Here is a 19364-nt window from a genome sequence, read left to right on the forward strand (position 1 = left end):
GCACATCTAATCCTACATCCGGAGGGGTCCTTCTTACTGCAGACTTTGCTGCGCAGTTACAAACGGGATGTGCAGCCCTCAGTGCATTACCTCGCTCTAACAAACACAAGAGAAAGGTTAAACATAGCTCTCCTGACCCTGAGTCATCGAATATTTATCAGATTTAGCTATTATGTCCCAGATATCCGATGAGGAGTTGACCTTTGTAGCTTCAGAGGGGGAACTTTCTTGGTTGGAGTCCCTGCTGCGGAGGAACCGTCCTTTAGATTTAAAATTGAGCACTTGCGTATTTTATTAAAGGAGGTTCTGTCTACGTTAGAGGTTCCAGAGGCCACGCTGCCAAAAGAACCTATGATACCTAATTAGACAGAGTTTAAGAAGACAGGAAAGTTCCTTTGAGTTTTCGTGTGCCTGTTAAGATGGCAAACATTAAGAACGAATGGGAAAGAATTTGTTCTTCCTTTTCCCCTTGTCTACTTTTAAAAAGTTGTTCCCAGTCCTGGACTCTCAACTGGATTTGTGGGGCTCTATTCCTAAGGTGAATGGTGCTCTCTCTATGCTTGCTAAACGTACTACTATACATCTTGAGGATAGTTCTTCGTTCAGAGAGCGGATAGATAAGAAAATGGAAACAAATGAGGAAGAAGGGAAGCTGAGTCCTGGAGTCAATGAACAAGTTTTATTAGGAGCAGGCTTCAGGACACAAGGTAAGCTCCTATCTTACGCGTTTCGCGCATGGGCACATGCGCTTCATCAGAGAAAATGGAAACCTTTGTGAGAAAGATGTTTCAGCAAACTGGATTTTTATTTCAACCGGCGGCTGCAGTCGCTGTGGTTGCTAGAGTGGCTACCTACTGGTGCGACTCTTTGTCGGAAATCACTGAGGTAGAGATTCCCCTTGAGGATATTCAAGATCGAATTAAAGCTCTGAGAATTGCTAATTCTTTTATCTGTAATGCAAACATGCAAATTATTCGCCTAAATGCAAAGGCTTTTGGCGATCCTAGCCCACCGGGCTCTAGTTGAAATCTTGGTCTGTGGATATGATTTCTAAGTCCAGACTCCTTTCTCTTCCCTTCAAGGGAAAGATTTTATTTGGTCCAGGCCTGGAATCCATTATTTCTATGGTTACCGGAGGCAAGGATGCTTTCCTACCGCAAGATAAGAACAAGTCTAAGGGACGACAATCTTCTAATTTTCGGTACTTTCGTTCGGACAAATCCCACCGACAAAAAAATCCTCCTCCAAGCCTGAGTAACCAAAGAGTACTTGGAAGCCGGCTCAGTCCTGGAATAAATCCAAGCAGAATAAGAAGCCTGCCGAAAACAAATCGGCATGAAGGGGCGGCCCCCGAGGCGGGATTAGATTGTGTAGGGGCAGACTGTCTCTTTTTTCAGACGCCTGGTTCAAGTATTTACAGGATCCGTGGGTCCTGGAGGTGGTATCTCAGGGATACAAGATAGGCTTCAAATCTCATCCGCCAAGGGGCAAATTCCTTCTCTCGAATCTGTCTACCAGAACAGAAAAGAGGGATTCCTTTCTAGGGTGCGTTCGGGATTTAGCCTCCTTAGGAGATGTTGTCCCATTTTCTATCAAAGAAAGAGGTTTGGGGGTTTTATTCAACCCTTTTCGTGGTCGCAAAGAATGAGAGAACTTTCCGCCCAATTCTGGACCTAAAGTGCTTAAACAAAATTTCTCAGTGTCCCTTCCTTCAAAATGGAGACGATAAGGTCCATCCTTCCTTTAATTCAGGAAGGCCAGTTTATGACAACTATAGATCTGGAGGACGCTTAACTTCATGTTCCAATCCACAGGGAACACTTTCAGTTGCTGAGGTTTGCATTCTCAGACCAGCACTTCCAGTTCATTGCCCTTCCGTTCGGCCTAGATACTGCTCCAAGAATCTTTACGAAGGTTCTGGGGGCTCTTCTAGCCATTGCCAGTACTCAGGGTATTGCAGTAGCCCCATACTTGGATAATATTCTGGTGCAAACACCATCCTTTCGTCTTGCGGAAGAATTCTCGGAGTACCTTCTCAGTCTTCTTCGAGCACATGGATGATAAACTTGGAAAAAGAGTTGCTTCGGCTGAAGCAGCTTTCGGGAGAAGAGATTTTCAGGCTGTGGTGCCCTCAGAATAGGGACCGCCTCTTCCTTTTTGTTCCCTCCCATTATTCATTCAGAGTCCTCTGGAGCTTGGGTATAGTTTTCCCAACAGTAAGGAATGAAGCCGTGGACTCTCCCTATCTTGGGAAGGAAAACATAATTTATGCTTACCAGATAAATTCCTTTCGGATAGGGAGAGTCCACGGCCATTTATATTTAAGCCTTTAGCTGGGGTGTCTTTGCCGCCTCCTGGTGGCCAGGTGTTGTTTTTTCCAACAGTAAGGAATTAAGCCGTGAACTCTCCCTATCCGGAAGGAAAGGAATTTATCTGGTAAACATAAATTATGTTTTTATTAGAAATGGAGATTGGAATTAAATCTAATAAACGTTTTAGGTTTTGTTTCTCTTCCCCTATGTTATCATGTGGGTATAATATATAAAATGAAAAGAAGCTTAGAAAATGAAAGCAATACTTTGTATTGAAAATTTGAGTTTTCTTTACTAGATACATAAAAAAAGCGTAAGTGCTCTATAATAAATCTAAAGTCTGGTTCCTCTCGAAGCCGGAGGCTTAGAGACAACCGATTGCGACCCAGAAAGAGCCTCCTCTGAAGTATCAGAGGCGTCTTCATCAGCAGATAATCTAGTATCAGATAAATCCAACAAGTTGGAAAGGATAGCAGTATTTAACCTTTTGCTTGCGCTTAGCAGGGTGAGGTAAAGCACTGAAGGCTGCAGACACCACCGTTTGTAACTGTTCATTAAAGTCTGGCGGTAGAAGGGCCCCTCCCGAAGGAGGATTAGTAATGTAATTGTGGGCTGCATGTGTAATAGGAGATGATTGCAGGGAACGCACCTCGCAGGACGGAGACCCCTCAGAGGTGGACGGCTCAATAGTACTAAACATCTTGGTCCTTTTATATATAAGTACTTTATTAAGGCATGTGGAACATAATTGAGCAGGATAGGTATATATGGGCATCCTCACAATAATAGGTATTAGATATTGGTAAGGAGTACCTCTAACGTATCAGAGTCCTCCATAGCTTGCACTTTGAAGAAGGACTATAGAAAACAATAAATGGCACCTTTATACCCCCAATGGCCGGGGCACTCACCACCACCTATGACTCAGGCCCCACAGAGAAAACGCTTCTCCTGTAAACAGCACGGTCAGGAAGTTAATGAGGCCACACCCGGTCACATGGAGTGCCATGCAGGATCACCCCTGCTGTTGGAGGAAAAGACGCCAAGCTAACAGGCTGCACAAATATCCAAAAACTTAAGTAAAAACTGATGTTCCCATATCTGCCAGAGCCTCATCTCACACATGTTGCAGCATAAAACATAAAAAAAGCAAATCATGTATATACCGCCCCCCCCCCCCCATATTCAATAATCTCCTTCTGGAGATATTAACCCTTGATTCCATACAGATAAAGGAGTCGCACTGTGACCCCCGACTTCTTACGTTATAATATACATATATATGTATAAAATGAAACAATCTTACCGGAATCAATGCCGTGGAACAAACACACAGCCTCTCAAGTTTGACAATCTTGTAGCATGGACTTGGGTGATAGTGTTGACGAGTTTCACTGCTTGCTTCTGATTGCTTAGGAGTTGATAAGAGTCTGGATTGTTTCTCAGAAAGACTCTCCCGGCATCTCCAGACCCTAACCTTTGTCAATGCTCTCACTGAGAGGCTGACAAGACTACTTAAAACTCCAATCCCATGCCGAAGAGTACTACCCTCCATAAGAGACTACTCCGAATCTTCCGACACTTCTCTGCCATCCTCCTGTGACGAAACGTAAAGAATGACTGGGGGATGAGGGGAGTGGGGGAGGGTATTTAAGCCTTTGGCTGGGGTGTCTTTGCCTCCTCCTGGTGGCCAGGTTCTGTATTCCCACAAGTAAGGAATGAAGCCGTGGACACTCCTCATATTAAGATGGAAATGCTACACTAAATAATTACATATTTTTTAAGAACAGTGCCTATTTAAATATTTAATTGACAGCATTTTTCTTGCAGCTAGAACTATAGAATTAGAATATTGAAGCTTTGCATCATGTATCAGTAAAACTAAAATACAATACCTTGGACTACTTATGTCACGAGGATTGTGAAGCCATTCCTGCAATTTAACATCTGAAGCAACCCCAACTTTCACAAGATATGAATGGGAATCTACAGAGAATGCCCAAAAGTGTTTTCCTTTAGTGATTCCAGTGTCACCGATGATATAATCAAGGCAAGAATAGCACCCTACTTGAATACGTTCTGCACCAAGCAACAAAGGTAAACCAGCCATGCTTTCCACAGTGTCTCTCTTACTGTTAAGGAGGAGGCGTTCTTTGTTGTATCCACATTTATCATCAAACAGGAAGTTAAGCACTATTAGGGAAAAAAGCATTAAAATCAATATTTAATACATTATGTATAACAAATCACAAACACAAAGTAATACATTTTACTAAAGCCCTCTAAGTAGCAATTATAGGTTTCATGAAACCTCCAAATGAAATAAATTGTTCTTTTAAATGCAGTCTTTGCAAAATTAATATTTTATTGATTTCAAACAAGCTCAAATTGTTTTGCACTAACATAAAACAGAATTTATGCTTACCTGATAAATTACTTTCTCTTGCGGTGTATCCAGTCCACGGATTCATCCTTACTTGTGGGATATTCTCATTCCCTACAGGAAGTGGCAAAGAGAGCACACAGCAGAGCTGTCCATATAGCTCCCCCTCTGGCTCCGCCCCCCAGTCATTCGACCGATGGTTAGGAGAAAAAGGAGAAACCATAGGGTGCAGTGGTGACTGTAGTTTAAACAAGAAATTTTAACCTGACTTAATTGCCAGGGCGGGCCGTGGACTGGATACACCGCAAGAGAAAGTAATTTATCAGGTAAGCATAAATTCTGTTTTCTCTTGCAAGGTGTATCCAATCCACGGATTCATCCTTACTTGTGGGATACCAATACCAAAGCTTTGGGACACGGATGAAGGGAGGGAACAAGACAGGTAACCTAAACGGAAGGCACCACTGCTTGCAAAACCTTTCTCCCAAAAATAGCCTCTGAAGAAGCAAAAGTATCGAATTTGTAAAATTTGGCAAAATTATGCAGTGAAGACCAAGTCGCTGCCTTACAAATCTGTTCAACAGAAACCTCATTCTTGAAAGCCCATGTGGAAGCCACAGCTCTGGTGGAATGAGCTGTAATTCGTTCAGGAGGCTGCTGCCCAGCAGTCTCGTAAGCCAATCGGATGATGCTTTTCAGCCAGAAGGAAAGAGAGGTAGCAGTCGCTTGCCTGAAATCTTTAGTTGCTTGTAAATAGAATTTCAAAGCACGAACCACATCAAGATTGTGTAATAACCGTTCCTTCTTGGAAGCTGGATTAGGACACAGGGAAGGAATAATGATTTCCTGGTTAATATTCTTATTAGAAACAATTTTATGAAGAAAAACCAGGTTTGGTACGCAAAACTACCTTATCTGCATGGAACACCAGATAGGGTGAATTACACTGCAAAGCAGACAATTCTGAAACTCTTCGAGCAGAAGATATAGCTACCAAAAACAAAAAACTTTCCAAGATAACTTAATATCTATGGAATGTAAAGGTTCAAACGGAACCCCTTGAAGAACTGAAAGAACTAAATTTAGACTCCATGGAGGAGCCAAAGGTCTATATAGACAGGCTTGATTCTGACTAAAGCCTGTGCAAACGCTTGAACGTCTGGTACTTCTGCAAGACGCTTGTGTAAAAGGATAGACAGAGCGGATATCTGTCCCTTTAAGGAACTAGCTGACAAACCTTTCTCCAATCCTTCTTGGAGAAAAGACAATATCCTTGGAATCCTAATCTTACTCCACGAGTAACCCTTGGATTCACACCAAAAAAGATATTTCCGCCATATCTTATGGTAAATTTTCCTGGTGACAGGCTTTCTAGCTTGGATCAGAGTATCTATGACTGATTCAGAGAACCCACGCTTGGACAGAATTAAGCGTTCCATCTCCAAGCAGTCAGCTGCAGAGAAACTAGATTTGGATGCTTGAATGGACCCTGTATTAGAAGATCCTGCCTCATTGGCAGTGTCCATGGTGGGACAGTTGACATGTCCACTAGGTCTGCATACCAAGTCCTGCGTGGCCACGCAGGCGCTATCAGAATTACCGAAGCCTTCTGTTTTATTCTGGCTACCAGCCGAGGTAGAAGGGGAAACGGTGGAAAGACATAAGCTAGACTGAAGGACCAAGGCGCTACTAGAGCATCTATCAATGCCGCCTTGGGGTCCCTGGACCTGGATCCGTAAAGAGGAAGTTTGGTGCTCTGACGGGACGCCATCAGATCCAACTCTGGAATGCCCCATAGCTGGGTCAGCTGAGCAAAAACCTCCGGGTGGAGTTCCCACTCCCCCGGGTGAAAAGTCTGACGACTTAGGAAATCCGCTTCCCAGTTGTCTACTCCTGGGATGTGAATTGCAGATAGATGGCAAGAGTGATCCTCCGCCCACCTGATTATTTTGGTTACTTCCTTCATCGCTAAGGAACTCTTTGTTCCTCCCTGATGATTGATGTATGCTACAGTCGTGATGTTGTCCGACTGAAATCTGATTAAATTTGGCCGCCGCTAGCTGAGGCCATGCCTGGAGCGTGTTGAATATCGCTCTCAGTTCCAAAATGTTTAATCGGGAGAAGAGACTCTTCCCGAGACCAAAGGCCCTGAGCTTTCAGGGAGTCCCAAACCGCGCCCCAGCCTAACAGACTGGCGTCGGTCGTTACAATGATCCACTCCGGTCTGCGGAAGCACATTACCTGAGACAGGTGATCCTGAGACAACCACCAGAGAAGAAAATCTCTGGTTTTCTGTTCCAGTTGGATTTGAGGAGATAAATCTGCATAATCCCCATTCCACTGTTTGAGCATGCACAATTGCAGTGGCCTGAGATGAATTCAAGCAAAAGGGACTACGTCCATTGCTGCAACCATTAATCCAATTACCTCCATGCACTGAGCTACAGATGGCCGAGGAATGGAATGAAGAGCTCGGCAGGTAGTTAAAAGCTTTAACCTTTTGACCTCCGTCAGAAATATTTTAATTTCTACCGAGTCTATTAATGTTCCCAGGAAGGGAACCCTTGTAAGCGGGGACAGAGAACTTTTTTCGGTGTTCACCTTCCACCCGTGAGACCTTAGAAAGGCCAGAACAATCTCCGTATGAGCCTTGGCTCTGGGAAAAGAAGACGCCTGTATTAGGATGTCATCCAGATAAGGTGTTACTGCAATGCCCCGCGGTCTTACTACCGCTAGAAGGGACCATAGCACTTTTGTGAAAATTCTGGGAGCAGTGGCCAACCCGAAGGGAAGGGCCACAAACTGGTAATGCTTGTCCAGAAAGACGAACCTTAGGAACTGATGGTGCTCTTTGTGGATAGGAATATAAAAGGTACGCATCCTTTAGATCCACGGTAGTCATATATTGACCTTCCTGGATCATCGGTAAGATTGTCTGAATGGTCTCCATCTTGAAAGATGGAACTCTGAGGAATTTGTTTAGAATTTTTAGATCCAGGATTGGCCTGAAAGTTCCTTCCTTTTTGGGAACCACAAACAGGTTTGAGTAAAAACCCAGTCCTTGTTCTGTAATTGGAACTGGATATATCACTCCCATCTTGAGTAGATCTTCTACACAGCGTAAGAACGCCTTTTTCTTTGTCTGGTCTGTAGACAGACGAGAAATGTGGAACTTTCCCCTTGGAGGAGAGTCCTTGAATTCTAGAAGATATCCCTGAGCAACGATCTCTAATGCCCAGGGATCGGGAACATCTCTTGCCTGAGCAAAGAGAGAGAGTCTGCCCCCTACCAGATCCGGTCCCAGATCGGGGGCTACCCCCCTTCATGCTGTCTTAGTAGCAGCCGCAGGCTTTTTGGCCTGTTTACCCTTGTTCCAGCCCTGCAAAGGCTTCCAGGGTTGCCTTGGGCTGTGAAGTGTTAACCTCTTGCTTTGCGGTTGCAGTGGTTGAAGCAGGACCGCTCCTAAAGTTGCGAAAGAAACGAAAATTAGCCTTGTTTTAAGCCTTAAAAGGCCTATCTTGCGGGAGGGCATGGCCCTTTCCCCCAGTGATATCCGAAATAATCTCCTTCAACTCGTGCCCGAAAAGGGTTTTTCCATTGAAAGGAATATTTAGCAATTTTGTTTTGGACGACACATCGGCCGACCATGACTTGAGCCAAAGCGCTCTGTGCGCCATGATGGCAAAACCAGAATTTTTCGCCGCTAATTTAGCTAATTGCAAAGCGGCATCTGTGATAAAAGAATTAGCCAGCTTTAGAGCATTAATTCTATCCATGACTTCATCATATGAGGTCTCCCTCTGGAGAGACTCCTCCAGTGCCTCAAATAAAAAAGCCGCTGCAGTAGTTACAGGAATAATGCAGGCAATAGGTTGGAGAAGGAAACCTTGTTGAACAAATCTTTTCTTTAGTAAACCTAATTTTTTATCCATAGGATCTTTGAAAGCGCAACTGTCTTCAATTGGTATGGTTGTGCGCTTGGCTAGTGTTGAAACTGCCCCATCTACCTTAGGGACCGTCTGCCACGCGTCCCGCCTGGGATCAGTTAAGGGGAACATTTTCTTAAAGATAGGGGGGGACAAAAGGTACACCTGGTCTCTCCCACTCCCTAGCAACAATATCCGCGACCCTCTTAGGGATCGGAAACGCATCAGTGTATACAGGGACTTCTAGATATTTGTCCATTTTACACAATTTCTCTGGGACCACCATAGGGTCACAATCATCCAGAGTAGATAAAACCTCCCTAAGCAGTACGCGGAGGTGTTCCAATTTAAATTTAAACGCTAGTGAATCTGATTCTGCCCGCTGAGAAACTTTTCCTGAGTCAGAAATTTCTCCCTTAGACATTACATCCCTCGCCCCTACTTCAGAGTGTTCTCAAAACAGAGCTATCGCGCTTTTTAGGGAAAACTGGCAGTTTGGATAAGAAGGCCGCAGGGGAATTATCCATGACTGCCGCCAACTGTTGCAATGTAATAGGTGCTAATGCACTAGAGGTACTAGGTATCGCTTGAGCGGGCGTAACTGGTGATGACACATGGGGAGAGGAAGGCGGACTATCCTCATTACCTTCAGTCAAAGAATCATCTAGGGCTATATTTTTAAGTGACACAATATGATCTTTAAAGTGTATAGACACATTAGTGCACTTGGGACACATTTTGAGTGGGGGTTCCACCAAGGTTTCTGAACACATAGAGCAAGGCTTTTCCTTAGTGTCAGACATGTTTAACAGATTAGTATTATACACAAGCAGGCTTGGAAAAATACATTATCAAGAAAAAAATAAAATTTGCAATAAATGGTACTGTGCCTTTAAGAAATAAAAGCGCACACAATTTTACAAAACAGTGAAAAATTAACCAAATCTCTTGAAATAATTACAGTATGTGCCTAATGCTTCGATATGATTGCAAAGCAAGTTTCAGCCTGATTAACCCTTTAATGCCCAAACCGGAGCAGCCTAAAGCAAACAACCGGTTAATAAACTACAGCACCTTGCCACAGCAGCCTGCTGTGGCCCTACCTTCCCTTAAGGATTGGATTTGAGAAAAGCAAGCCTCCCGAAGTCCTCAAGCAGTCTCTGGACTCATGTGAAGTAGCATGCAAAGAAATCTGTCTGAATAAACTGCGCAACTGAGGCGCAAAATTAGGCCCCTCCCACTCCGGAGTTGTGGGGCCTTCAGAACCCAATTTAGGTGACTAAAAATAATGCCATGTGGAATAAAACCCCAAATAAACACACCAAAATTGCTTTAAAAGTGTCAATAAACAGTATTTTGTTAAATAAAATAATCGATTGCCCTGCAAAAGAGTTAACCAGTCTACTGAGTCCTCTTAAATAAGCCTCTAGTTCTATACTAAGTCTCAGAACATGGCTTACCCTTCCCACATGGGGAATCTTGTCAGTCTTCTAGCATTATCTTGTCTTGACTAGAAAAAAGATGACTGAAACATACCTCAAAGCAGTTAAGCCTGCAAACTGTTCCCCCCAACTGAAGTTTTCTGGTACTCCTCAGTCTTGTGTGGGAACAGCAATGGATTTTAGTTACAACATGCTAAAATCATTTTCCTCTCAGCAGAATTCTTCATCATATTTCTGCCAGAGAGTAAATAGCACAAACCGGTACCATTTAAAAATAACAAACTTTTGATTGAAGATATAAAACTACAAATCTAACACCACATTCACTTTACCCTCCCGTGGAGATGCCCTATCTGTTAGAGCGGCAAAGAGAATGACTGGGGGGCGGAGCCGGAGGGGGAGCTATATGGACAGCTCTGCTGTTTGCTCACTTTGCCACCTCCTGTAGGGAATGAGAATATCCCACAAGTAAGGATGAATCCGTGAACTGGATACACCTTGCAAGAGAAAACATAAGTTATGTAAGAACTTACCTGATAAATTAATTTCTTTCATATTAGCAAATTATCAGGATAAAGCTGTTTTGCGGACTACTTTTTAAATTTTTACCTAAAGTTAACTCTCACAACATTAATAGGGAAATAACTTTCCATCCTTGTGTCCTAATCCCCCCAAAAATGCTACTGAAAATCACTGCATTCTTTGGATGTTAGAAAATTCAAATTTCTTTCAAGTCCATGAGCTAGTGACGTATGGGATATACATTCCTACCAGGAGGGGCAAAGTTTCCCAAACCTCAAAATGCCTATAAATACACCCCTCACCACACCCACAATTCAGTTTAACGAATAGCCAAGAAGTGGGTGATCAGAAAGGAGCGAAAGCATAAAAAAATAAGGGATTGGAATAATTGTGCTTTATACAAAAAAATCATAACCACCACAAAAAGGGTGGGCCTCATGGACTCTTGCTAATATGAAAGAAATGAATTTATCAGGTAAGTTCTTACATAAATTATGTTTTCTTTCATGTAATTAGTCCATGAGCTAGTGACGTATGGGATAGCAGATACCCAAGATGTGGAACTTCCACTCAAGAGTCACTAGAGAGGGAGGGATAAAATAAAGACAGCCAATTCCGCTGAAAAAATAATCCACAACCCAAATCAAAAAGTTTTAATCTTATAATGAAAAAAAGAATCAAACTGAAACAGCTGCCTGAAGTACTTTTCTACCAAAAACTGCTTCAGAAGAAGAGAAAACATCAAAATGGTAGAATTTATTAAAAGTATGCAAAGAAGACCAAGTTGCTGCTTTGCAAATCTGATCAACAGAAGCTTCATTCCTAAAAGCCCAGGAAGTAGAAACTGACTTAGTAGAATGAGCCGTAATCCTTTGAGGCGGGGATTTACCAGACTCTACATAAGCATGATGAATCAGACTTTAACCAAGATGCCAAAGAAATGGCAGAAGCCTTCTGACCTTTCCTAGAACCAGAAAAGATAACAAATAGACTAGAAGTCTTTCTGAAATCTTTAGTAGCTTCAACATAATATTTCAAAGCTCTTACTACATCCAAATAATGTAAAGATCTCTCCAGAGAATTCTTAGGATTAGGACACAATGTAGGGACAACAATTTCTCTACTAATGTTGTTAGAATTCACAACTTTAGGTAAAAAATTAAATGAAGTCCGCAACGCCGCCTTATCCTGATGAAAAATCAAAAAAAGGAGATTCACAAGAGCGAGCAGATAACTCAGAAACTCTTCTAGCAGAAGAGATGGCCAAAATGAACAAAACTTTCCAGGAAAGTAATTTAATATCCAGAGAATGCATAGGTTCAAACGGAGGAGCCTGTAAAGACCTCAGAACCAAATTGAGACTCCAAGGAGGAGAGATTGACTTAATGACAGGCTTGATACGAACCAAAGCCTGTACAAAACAATGAATATCAGGATGATTAGCAATCTTTCTGTGAAAAAGAACAGAAAGAGCAGAGATTTGTCCTTTCAAGGAACTTGCAGATAAACCTTTATCCAAACCATCTTGAAGAAATTGTAAAATTCTAGGAATTCTAAAAGAATGCCAAGAGAATTTATGTGAAGAACACAAAGAAATGTAAGTCTTCCAGACTCTGTAATAGATCTTGCTAGACACAGATTTACGAGCCTGTAACATAGTATTAATCACTCTAACCTCTATGACTAAGTATTAAGCGTTCAATCTCCATACCTTCAAATTTAATGATTTGAGATCCTGATGGAAAAATGGGCCTTGAGATAGAAGGTCTGGCCTTAACGGAAGTGTCCAAGGTTGGCAACTTGCCATCCGAACGAGATCCGCATACCAAAACCTGTGTGGCCATGCGGGAGCCACCAGCAGTACAAACTAAAGCTCCATTAGGATTTTGGAAATCACTCTTGGAAGAAGAACTAGAGGTGGAAAGATATAAGCAGGTTGAAAATTCCAAAGAAGTGACAACTGGATCTGGACAGATACCTGGGAAGTTTCTTGTTTAGATGAAAGGCCATCAAATCAATTTCTGGAAGGCCCCAGATTTGAACAATCTGAAGAAATACCTCTGGGTGAAGAGACCATTCGCCCGGATGTAACGTCTGGCGACTGAGATAATCCGCTTCCCAATTGTCTATACCTGGGATTGGAACCGCAGATATTAGACAGCAGCTGGAATAAGCCCATACAAGTATACTAGATATTTCTTTCATAGCCTGAGTACTGTGAGTCCCCCCTTGATGATTGAGATATGCCACGGTTGTGACATTGTCTGTCTGAAAACAAACTATTCTCTCTTCAGAAGAGGCCAGAACTGAAGAGCTCTGAAAATCGCAGGGAGTTCCAAAATGTTGATTGGTAATCTCGCCTCCTGAGATTCCCAAACCCCCTGCGCTGTCAGAGATCCCCATACAGCTCCCCAACCTGAAAGACTCGCAACTGTTGAGATTACAGTCCAGGTTGGACGAACAAAAAGAGGCCCCTTGAACTAAACAATGGTGATCTAACCACCAAGTCAGAGAAGAACGAACATTGGAATTTAAGGATATTAATTGTGATATCTTTGTATAATCCCTGCACCATTGGTTCAGCATATAAAGCTGGAGAGATCTCATGTGAAAATGAGCAAAAGGGATTGCGTCTGACGCAGCAATCATGAGACCTAAAATTTCCATGCACAAAGCTACCGAAGGGAAAGATTGAGACTGAAGGTTTCGACAAGCTGAAACCAATTTCAGACGTCTCTTTTCTGTTAGAGACAAAGTCATGGACACTGAATCTGTTTGGAAACCCAAAAAGGTTACCCTTGTCTGAGGAATCAAGGAACTCTTTGGTAAATTGATCCTCCAACCATGTCTTTGAAGAAACAACACAAGTTGATTCGTGTGAGATTCTGCAACATGTAAAGACTGAGCAAGTACCAAGATATCGTCCAAATAAGGAAATACCGCAATACCCTGTTCCCTGATTACAGAAAGAAGGGCACCGAGAACCTTCGAAAAGATCCTTGTAGCTGTTGCTAGGCCAAAGAAGAGCAACAAACTGGTAATGCTGGTCTAGAAAAGAGAATCTCAGGAACTGATAATGGTCCGGATGAATAGGAATATGAAGATATGCATCCTGTAAGTCTATTGTGGACATATAATGCCCTTGCTGAACAAAAGGCAGAATAGTCCTTATAGTCACCATTTTGAATGTTGGTATCCTTACATAACGATTCAATATTTTTAGATCCAGAACTGGTCTGAAAGAATTCTCTTTCTTTGGAACAATGAACAGATTTGAATAAAACCCCAGGCCTTGTTCCAGAACTGGAACTGGCACAATTAACCCAGCTGACTCCAGATCTGAAACATTTCAGAAACGCTTGAGCCTTTACTGGGTTTACTGGAATGCGTGAAAGAAAGAATCTTCTCAAAGGTGGTCTTACCTTGAAACCTATTCTGTACCCTTGTGAAACAATGTTCTGAATCCAAAGACTTTGAATCGAATTGATCCAAACATCTTTGAAAAATCATAACCTGTCCACTACCAGCTGTGCTGGAATGAGGGCCGCACCTTCATGCAGATTTGGGAGCTGGCTTTGATTTTCTAAAAGGCTTGAATTTATTCCAGACTGGAGAAGGTTTCCAAACGGAAACTGTTCCTTTAGAGGAAGGGTCAGGCTTTTGTTCCTTATTCTGACGAAAGGAACGAAAACAATTAGCAGCCCTATATTTACCTTTAGATTTTTTATCCTGAGGTAAAAAGGCTCCCTTCCCCCCAGTAACAGTTGAAATTATTGAGTCTAACTGAGAACCAAATAATTTATTACCTTGGAAAGAAAGAGAAAGCAAAGTTGACTTAGAAGTCTAATCTGCATTCCAAGACTTAAGCCATAAAGCTCTTCTGGCTAAAATAGCTAAAGACATATACCTGACATCAATTCTAATGATATCGAAAATGGCATCACAAATAAAGTTATTAGCATGTTGAAGGAGTTTAACAATGCTATAAGCATTATGGTCTGATACTTGTTGCGCTAAAGCCTACAACCAGAAAGTTGAAGCTGCAGCAACATCAGCCAAAGAAATAGCAGGTCTAAGAAGATTACCTGAACATAAATAAGCCTTCCTTAGAAAGGATTCAAGCTTCCTATCTAAAGGATCCTTAAACGAAGTACTATCTGCCGTAGGAATAGTAGTACGTTTAGCAAGAGTAGAGATAGCCCCATCAACTTTGGGGATTTTCTCCCAAAACTCTAATCTATCAAATGGCAAAAGGTACAATTTCTTAAACCTTGGAGAAGGAGTAAATGAAGTACCCAGACTATTCCATTCCCTAAAAAATTCCTTCTGAAATAGCATCAGGAACTGGAAAAAACTTCTGGAATAACTGCATGAGGTTTAAAAAGTGAATTTAAACGCTTAGTAGTTTTATTATCAAGAGGACTAGACTCCTCCATATCTAATGCAATCAACACTTCTTTAAGTAAAGAACGAATAAACTCCATCTTAAACAAATATGAAGATTTATCAGTGTCAATATCTGAGGTAGAATCTTCTGAACCAGATAGATCCTTATCAGAAATAGATAAATCAGAATGATGGCGGTCATTTAAAAATTCATCTGAAATATGTGAAGTTTTAAAAGACCTCTTACGTTTACTTGAAGGAGGAATAACAGACAGAGCCTTCCGAATAGAATTAGAAAACCCGAAGCCCAGGTAACTGCACATTAGTTACACCGCCAGCAAAGCCGAACTAGAGACCACTCAGTCCCAGAGTCCATCAAGCCCAAACAGCTTCCGAGAAGTCAGCCCCGCGGGACACGACTCCCATGAAGGTACCCGGCCGCAAGACAAGGATCGCTATCTACCCCCAAAGGTGAGAACGGATTCCTAGGAAAAATCCAAAGGATCGTTTCACATGGCTCAACAAACATAAAACAACCCATTAGGGATGCACCGCAATTTCGGCCGCAGAAAGTTTCGGGGGAAAATGGCATTTTTGGCTATTTCGGTTTTCGGTCTTTTTGCCTGTTAGTTTCGGTAAAATTATTGTGTAGCATATTTCAAATTTGATGCTAGCCTAGAGCTGCTGTTTAAGTTTATTACTTCACTTACTGTTCTGCATATAATGAGTTTTCTAGGATTATACTTTATTTGGATAATTGGTAAAAAAAAAAAAACCTGTTCAATATGATTATGTTACATATAACTAAATGAAGAATAATACAGTATATTGATATTTATAATTGTTTTAAGTAGGGATGCACCAAAATTTTGGTCGCAGAAACATTTTGGTCTAAAATGGCATTATTTTTTGCCTGTTTTTTTTTTTCTTGGTAAAATTATTGTGTAGCATATTATTGTTTTAAGATATTTTTGTCCAATTTTAGTGTGTTACTTTCAATAAAAGTGTGGGCTTTTTTTATTGGCTCTAATTATGCAAAAAAAAAAACTAAAAAAAAAATAATTTGAAAAAATACATTTTCGGTATCAGTTTTCGGCCAAGTGCATCCCGGATTTTCGGATTCGGTTCAGAATTTCCATTTCGGTGCATCACTACAACCCATGATTGACTTACGATAGTCGCGTCCAGGGAGGCAAACTCCCTAGAAACATAAGGGCCTGATAAAAAAAAAAAAAAAAAAAAAGAAGAGATCCATACACAGGGAAACATGTCCCAAAAAGGACTCGAAGGACACCCTCATATCCCTGACTCCATACCATAAGGTACTTCAGAAAAGAGTTCCCTGCTTCCTCGTATCAGATTGAAACCTGCAGGCTAGGCAAGCAGAGACACCAGAAATAAAATAACTATCCCAGCAGTTAGTAAAGAGCTCTTCCAAGAGAACACCAATCCGGAACTCTCAATGACCAGCTTCCAGGTAGGAAAGCTGACTAAACCATCGCAAAACCAAAACCACAGAAAGCCGTTTTAAAGCCTGCTAGCACATATTCAAAGTGCTAATAGCTGTAGTTGGTTTCAAACTGCTAACCTTCCAAATGCTCACAGCCCTCCGAATACAGGGCTCCATGAGCATCCCCTCCCAGTACCAGTAGAAAAGAGGACAACAACAGTCTTCCCACCAAAGGGTAGGATCGATTCTGGAAGAAAACGGTCAACCTACATAGATCGCCGATCCCCGAGGTTTCCTCCAGGGTAATTGTCCCAGCCCAAAGGCTAGTCAAAGACTGAAGACAAGAGTCCCAGACCTCTGTAAGAGAAAGGAAGGGTCAACGAGGAACTAAGCCCCCGAGTAGACCTCTGACCGCTACTAAAAACGGCATGCTACCATGTTTCAGGATAGGAATTGTGCACAGGTACGAGACCCCCTACACTGCTGTCTTCCCCAAAAAGGAACCTACCCCAGGGAAAAGGGCCCTCGGACCTCCAAACCCCTATATATCAGAATCCTACATATAGCAGGAGCCCCAACAGGGTTCAAACCCTCAGCCTCCCGCTGCAGGAATGGTGGAACCAGTCACTACATTGCATCTCCCTTTCCAGGATTCTGAAAACGCAAGAGAAAAGACCCTTACAAGGCAGGAAAAACAAGCGCCCACTGGCTGCCATATAAAGCTACTTTAGGCATGGATATTTGTAGGACTTGAATTATGAAGAGTACATAGCCATAGCTGGATTTGAACTTTTGAGCTTCAGCTTTCAAGGAAACAGTTTACCACTAAGCCATCATGGGACACAATCAGATACTAAGGTAACTCCGACCAGGAGAACCCAACCCCCACACTAGAAGAGAAGGGAACGAAAACCACCCTACCATAGAGGCGAGACCCCTCGGCCATATCGCCAACCCAGTTGAAAAACACCTGAGGTCTACAGGAACATCAAATGTGCCAGAAGACCAGTAGGGACCCGTGAGAAAGACCTAGAGCCTAAGCCACAGGCAGGTAGGCATCTCCCACGAAAAACAGAGCCTCGCCCTCCTCTGAGAGAGGCACACATGACCACAAACTGTCCACACCCATCTAAGGAGAGACATGAACCTAGGCCAGGGTCCTTGAAAAACATAATTTATGCTTACCTGATAAATTTATTTCTCTTGTAGTGTGTTCAGTCCACGGGTCATCCATTACTTATGGGATATATTCTCCTTCCCAACAGGAAGTTGCAAGAGGATCACCCAAGCAGAGCTGCTATATAGCTCCTCCCCTCACATGTCATATCCAGTCATTCGACCGAAACAAGACGAGAAAGGAGAAACTATAGGGTGCAGTGGTGACTGGAGTTATAATTTAAAATTTAGAACCTGCCTCAAAAAGACAGGGCGGGCCGTGGACTGAACACACTACAAGAGAAATAAATTTATCAGGTAAGCATAAATTATGTTTTCTCTTGTTAAGTGTGTTCAGTCCACAGGTCATCCATTACTTATGGGATACCAATACCAAAGCTAAAGTACACGGATGATGGGAGGGACAAGGCAGGAACATTAAACAGAAGGAACCACTGCCTGTAAAACCTTTCTCCCAAAAACAGCCTCCGAAGAAGCAAAAGTGTCAAATTTGGAAAAAGTATGAAGTGAAGACCAAGTTGCCGCCTTGCAAATCTGTTCAACAGAGGCCTCATTCTTAAAGGCCCAGGTGGAAGCCACAGCTCTAGTGGAATGAGCTGTAATTCTTTCAGGAGGCTGCTGTCCAGCAGTCTCATAGGCTAAGCGTATTATGCTACGAAGCCAAAAAGAGAGAGAGGTAGCCGAAGCCTTTTGACCTCTTCTCTGTCCAGAGTAAACGACAAACAGAGAAGAAGTTTGTCGAAAATCTTTAGTTGCCTGTAAGTAGAACTTCAGGGCACGGACCACGTCTAGATTATGCAAAAGACGTTCCTTCTTTGAAGAAGGATTAGGACATAAAGATAGAACAACAATCTCTTGATTGATATTAGAAACAACCTTAGGTAAAAACCCAGGTTTAGAACGCAGGACTACCTTGTCTGAATGAAAGATCAGATAAGGAGAATCACAATGTAAGGCAGATAACTCAGAGACTCTTCGAGCCGAGGAAATAGCCATCAAAAACAGAACTTTCCAAGATAAAAGCTTAATATCAATGGAATGAAGGGGTTCAAACGGAACACCCTGAAGAACTTTAAGAACCAAGTTTAAGCTCCACGGAGGAGCAACAGCTTTAAACACAGGCTTAATCCTAGCCAACGCCTGACAAAAAGCCTGGACGTCTGGGTTCTCTGCCAGACGCTTGTGTAAAAGAATAGACAGAGCAGAAATCTGTCCCTTTATTGAACTAGCGGATAAGCCCTTTTCTAAACCCTCTTGTAGAAAAGACAATATCCTAGGAATCCTAACCTTACTCCATGAGTAACTCTTGGATTCACACCAATATAAATATTTACCCCATATCTTGTGGTAAATTTTTCTGGTAACAGGTTTCCGAGCCTGTATTAATGTATCAATAACCAAATCCGAAAACCCACGCTTTGATAGAATCAAGCGTTCAATTTCCAAGCAGTCAGCCTCAGAGAAATTAGGTTTGGATGGTTGAAAGGACCCTGAATTAGAAGGTCCTGCCTCAGGGGTAGAGACCATGGTGGACAGGACGACATGTCCACTAGATCTGCATACCAGGTCCTGCGTGGCCACGCAGGCGCTATCAGAATCACTGATGCTCTATCCTGTTTGATCCTGGCAATCAGTCGAGGTAGCAACGGAAAAGGTGGAAACACATAAGCTATGTTGAAAACCCAAGGGGCTGCTAGTGCATATACCAGCACCGCTCCCGGGTCCCTGGACCTGGATCCGTAACAAGGAAGCTTGGCGTTCTGGCGA

The 19364-nt window shown here is 42.4% G+C and overlaps 1 protein-coding gene across 2 annotated transcripts in view; it reads right to left on the bottom strand.

Moving 5' to 3' along the window:
• Positions 1–19364, bottom strand: part of TRIM36 (tripartite motif containing 36) — a 367128-nt gene that overhangs the window by 17070 nt on the left and 330694 nt on the right. For both annotated transcript variants that reach the window (XM_053701564.1, XM_053701563.1), the window contains one exon: positions 4208–4505. In XM_053701564.1, coding sequence (XP_053557539.1) covers positions 4208–4505 — 298 coding nt within the window. The remainder of the gene's footprint in view (positions 1–4207; positions 4506–19364) is intronic.

This window comes from Bombina bombina, chromosome 2 (genome assembly GCF_027579735.1).
Source record: "Bombina bombina isolate aBomBom1 chromosome 2, aBomBom1.pri, whole genome shotgun sequence".
Taxonomy (NCBI): domain Eukaryota; kingdom Metazoa; phylum Chordata; class Amphibia; order Anura; family Bombinatoridae; genus Bombina; species Bombina bombina.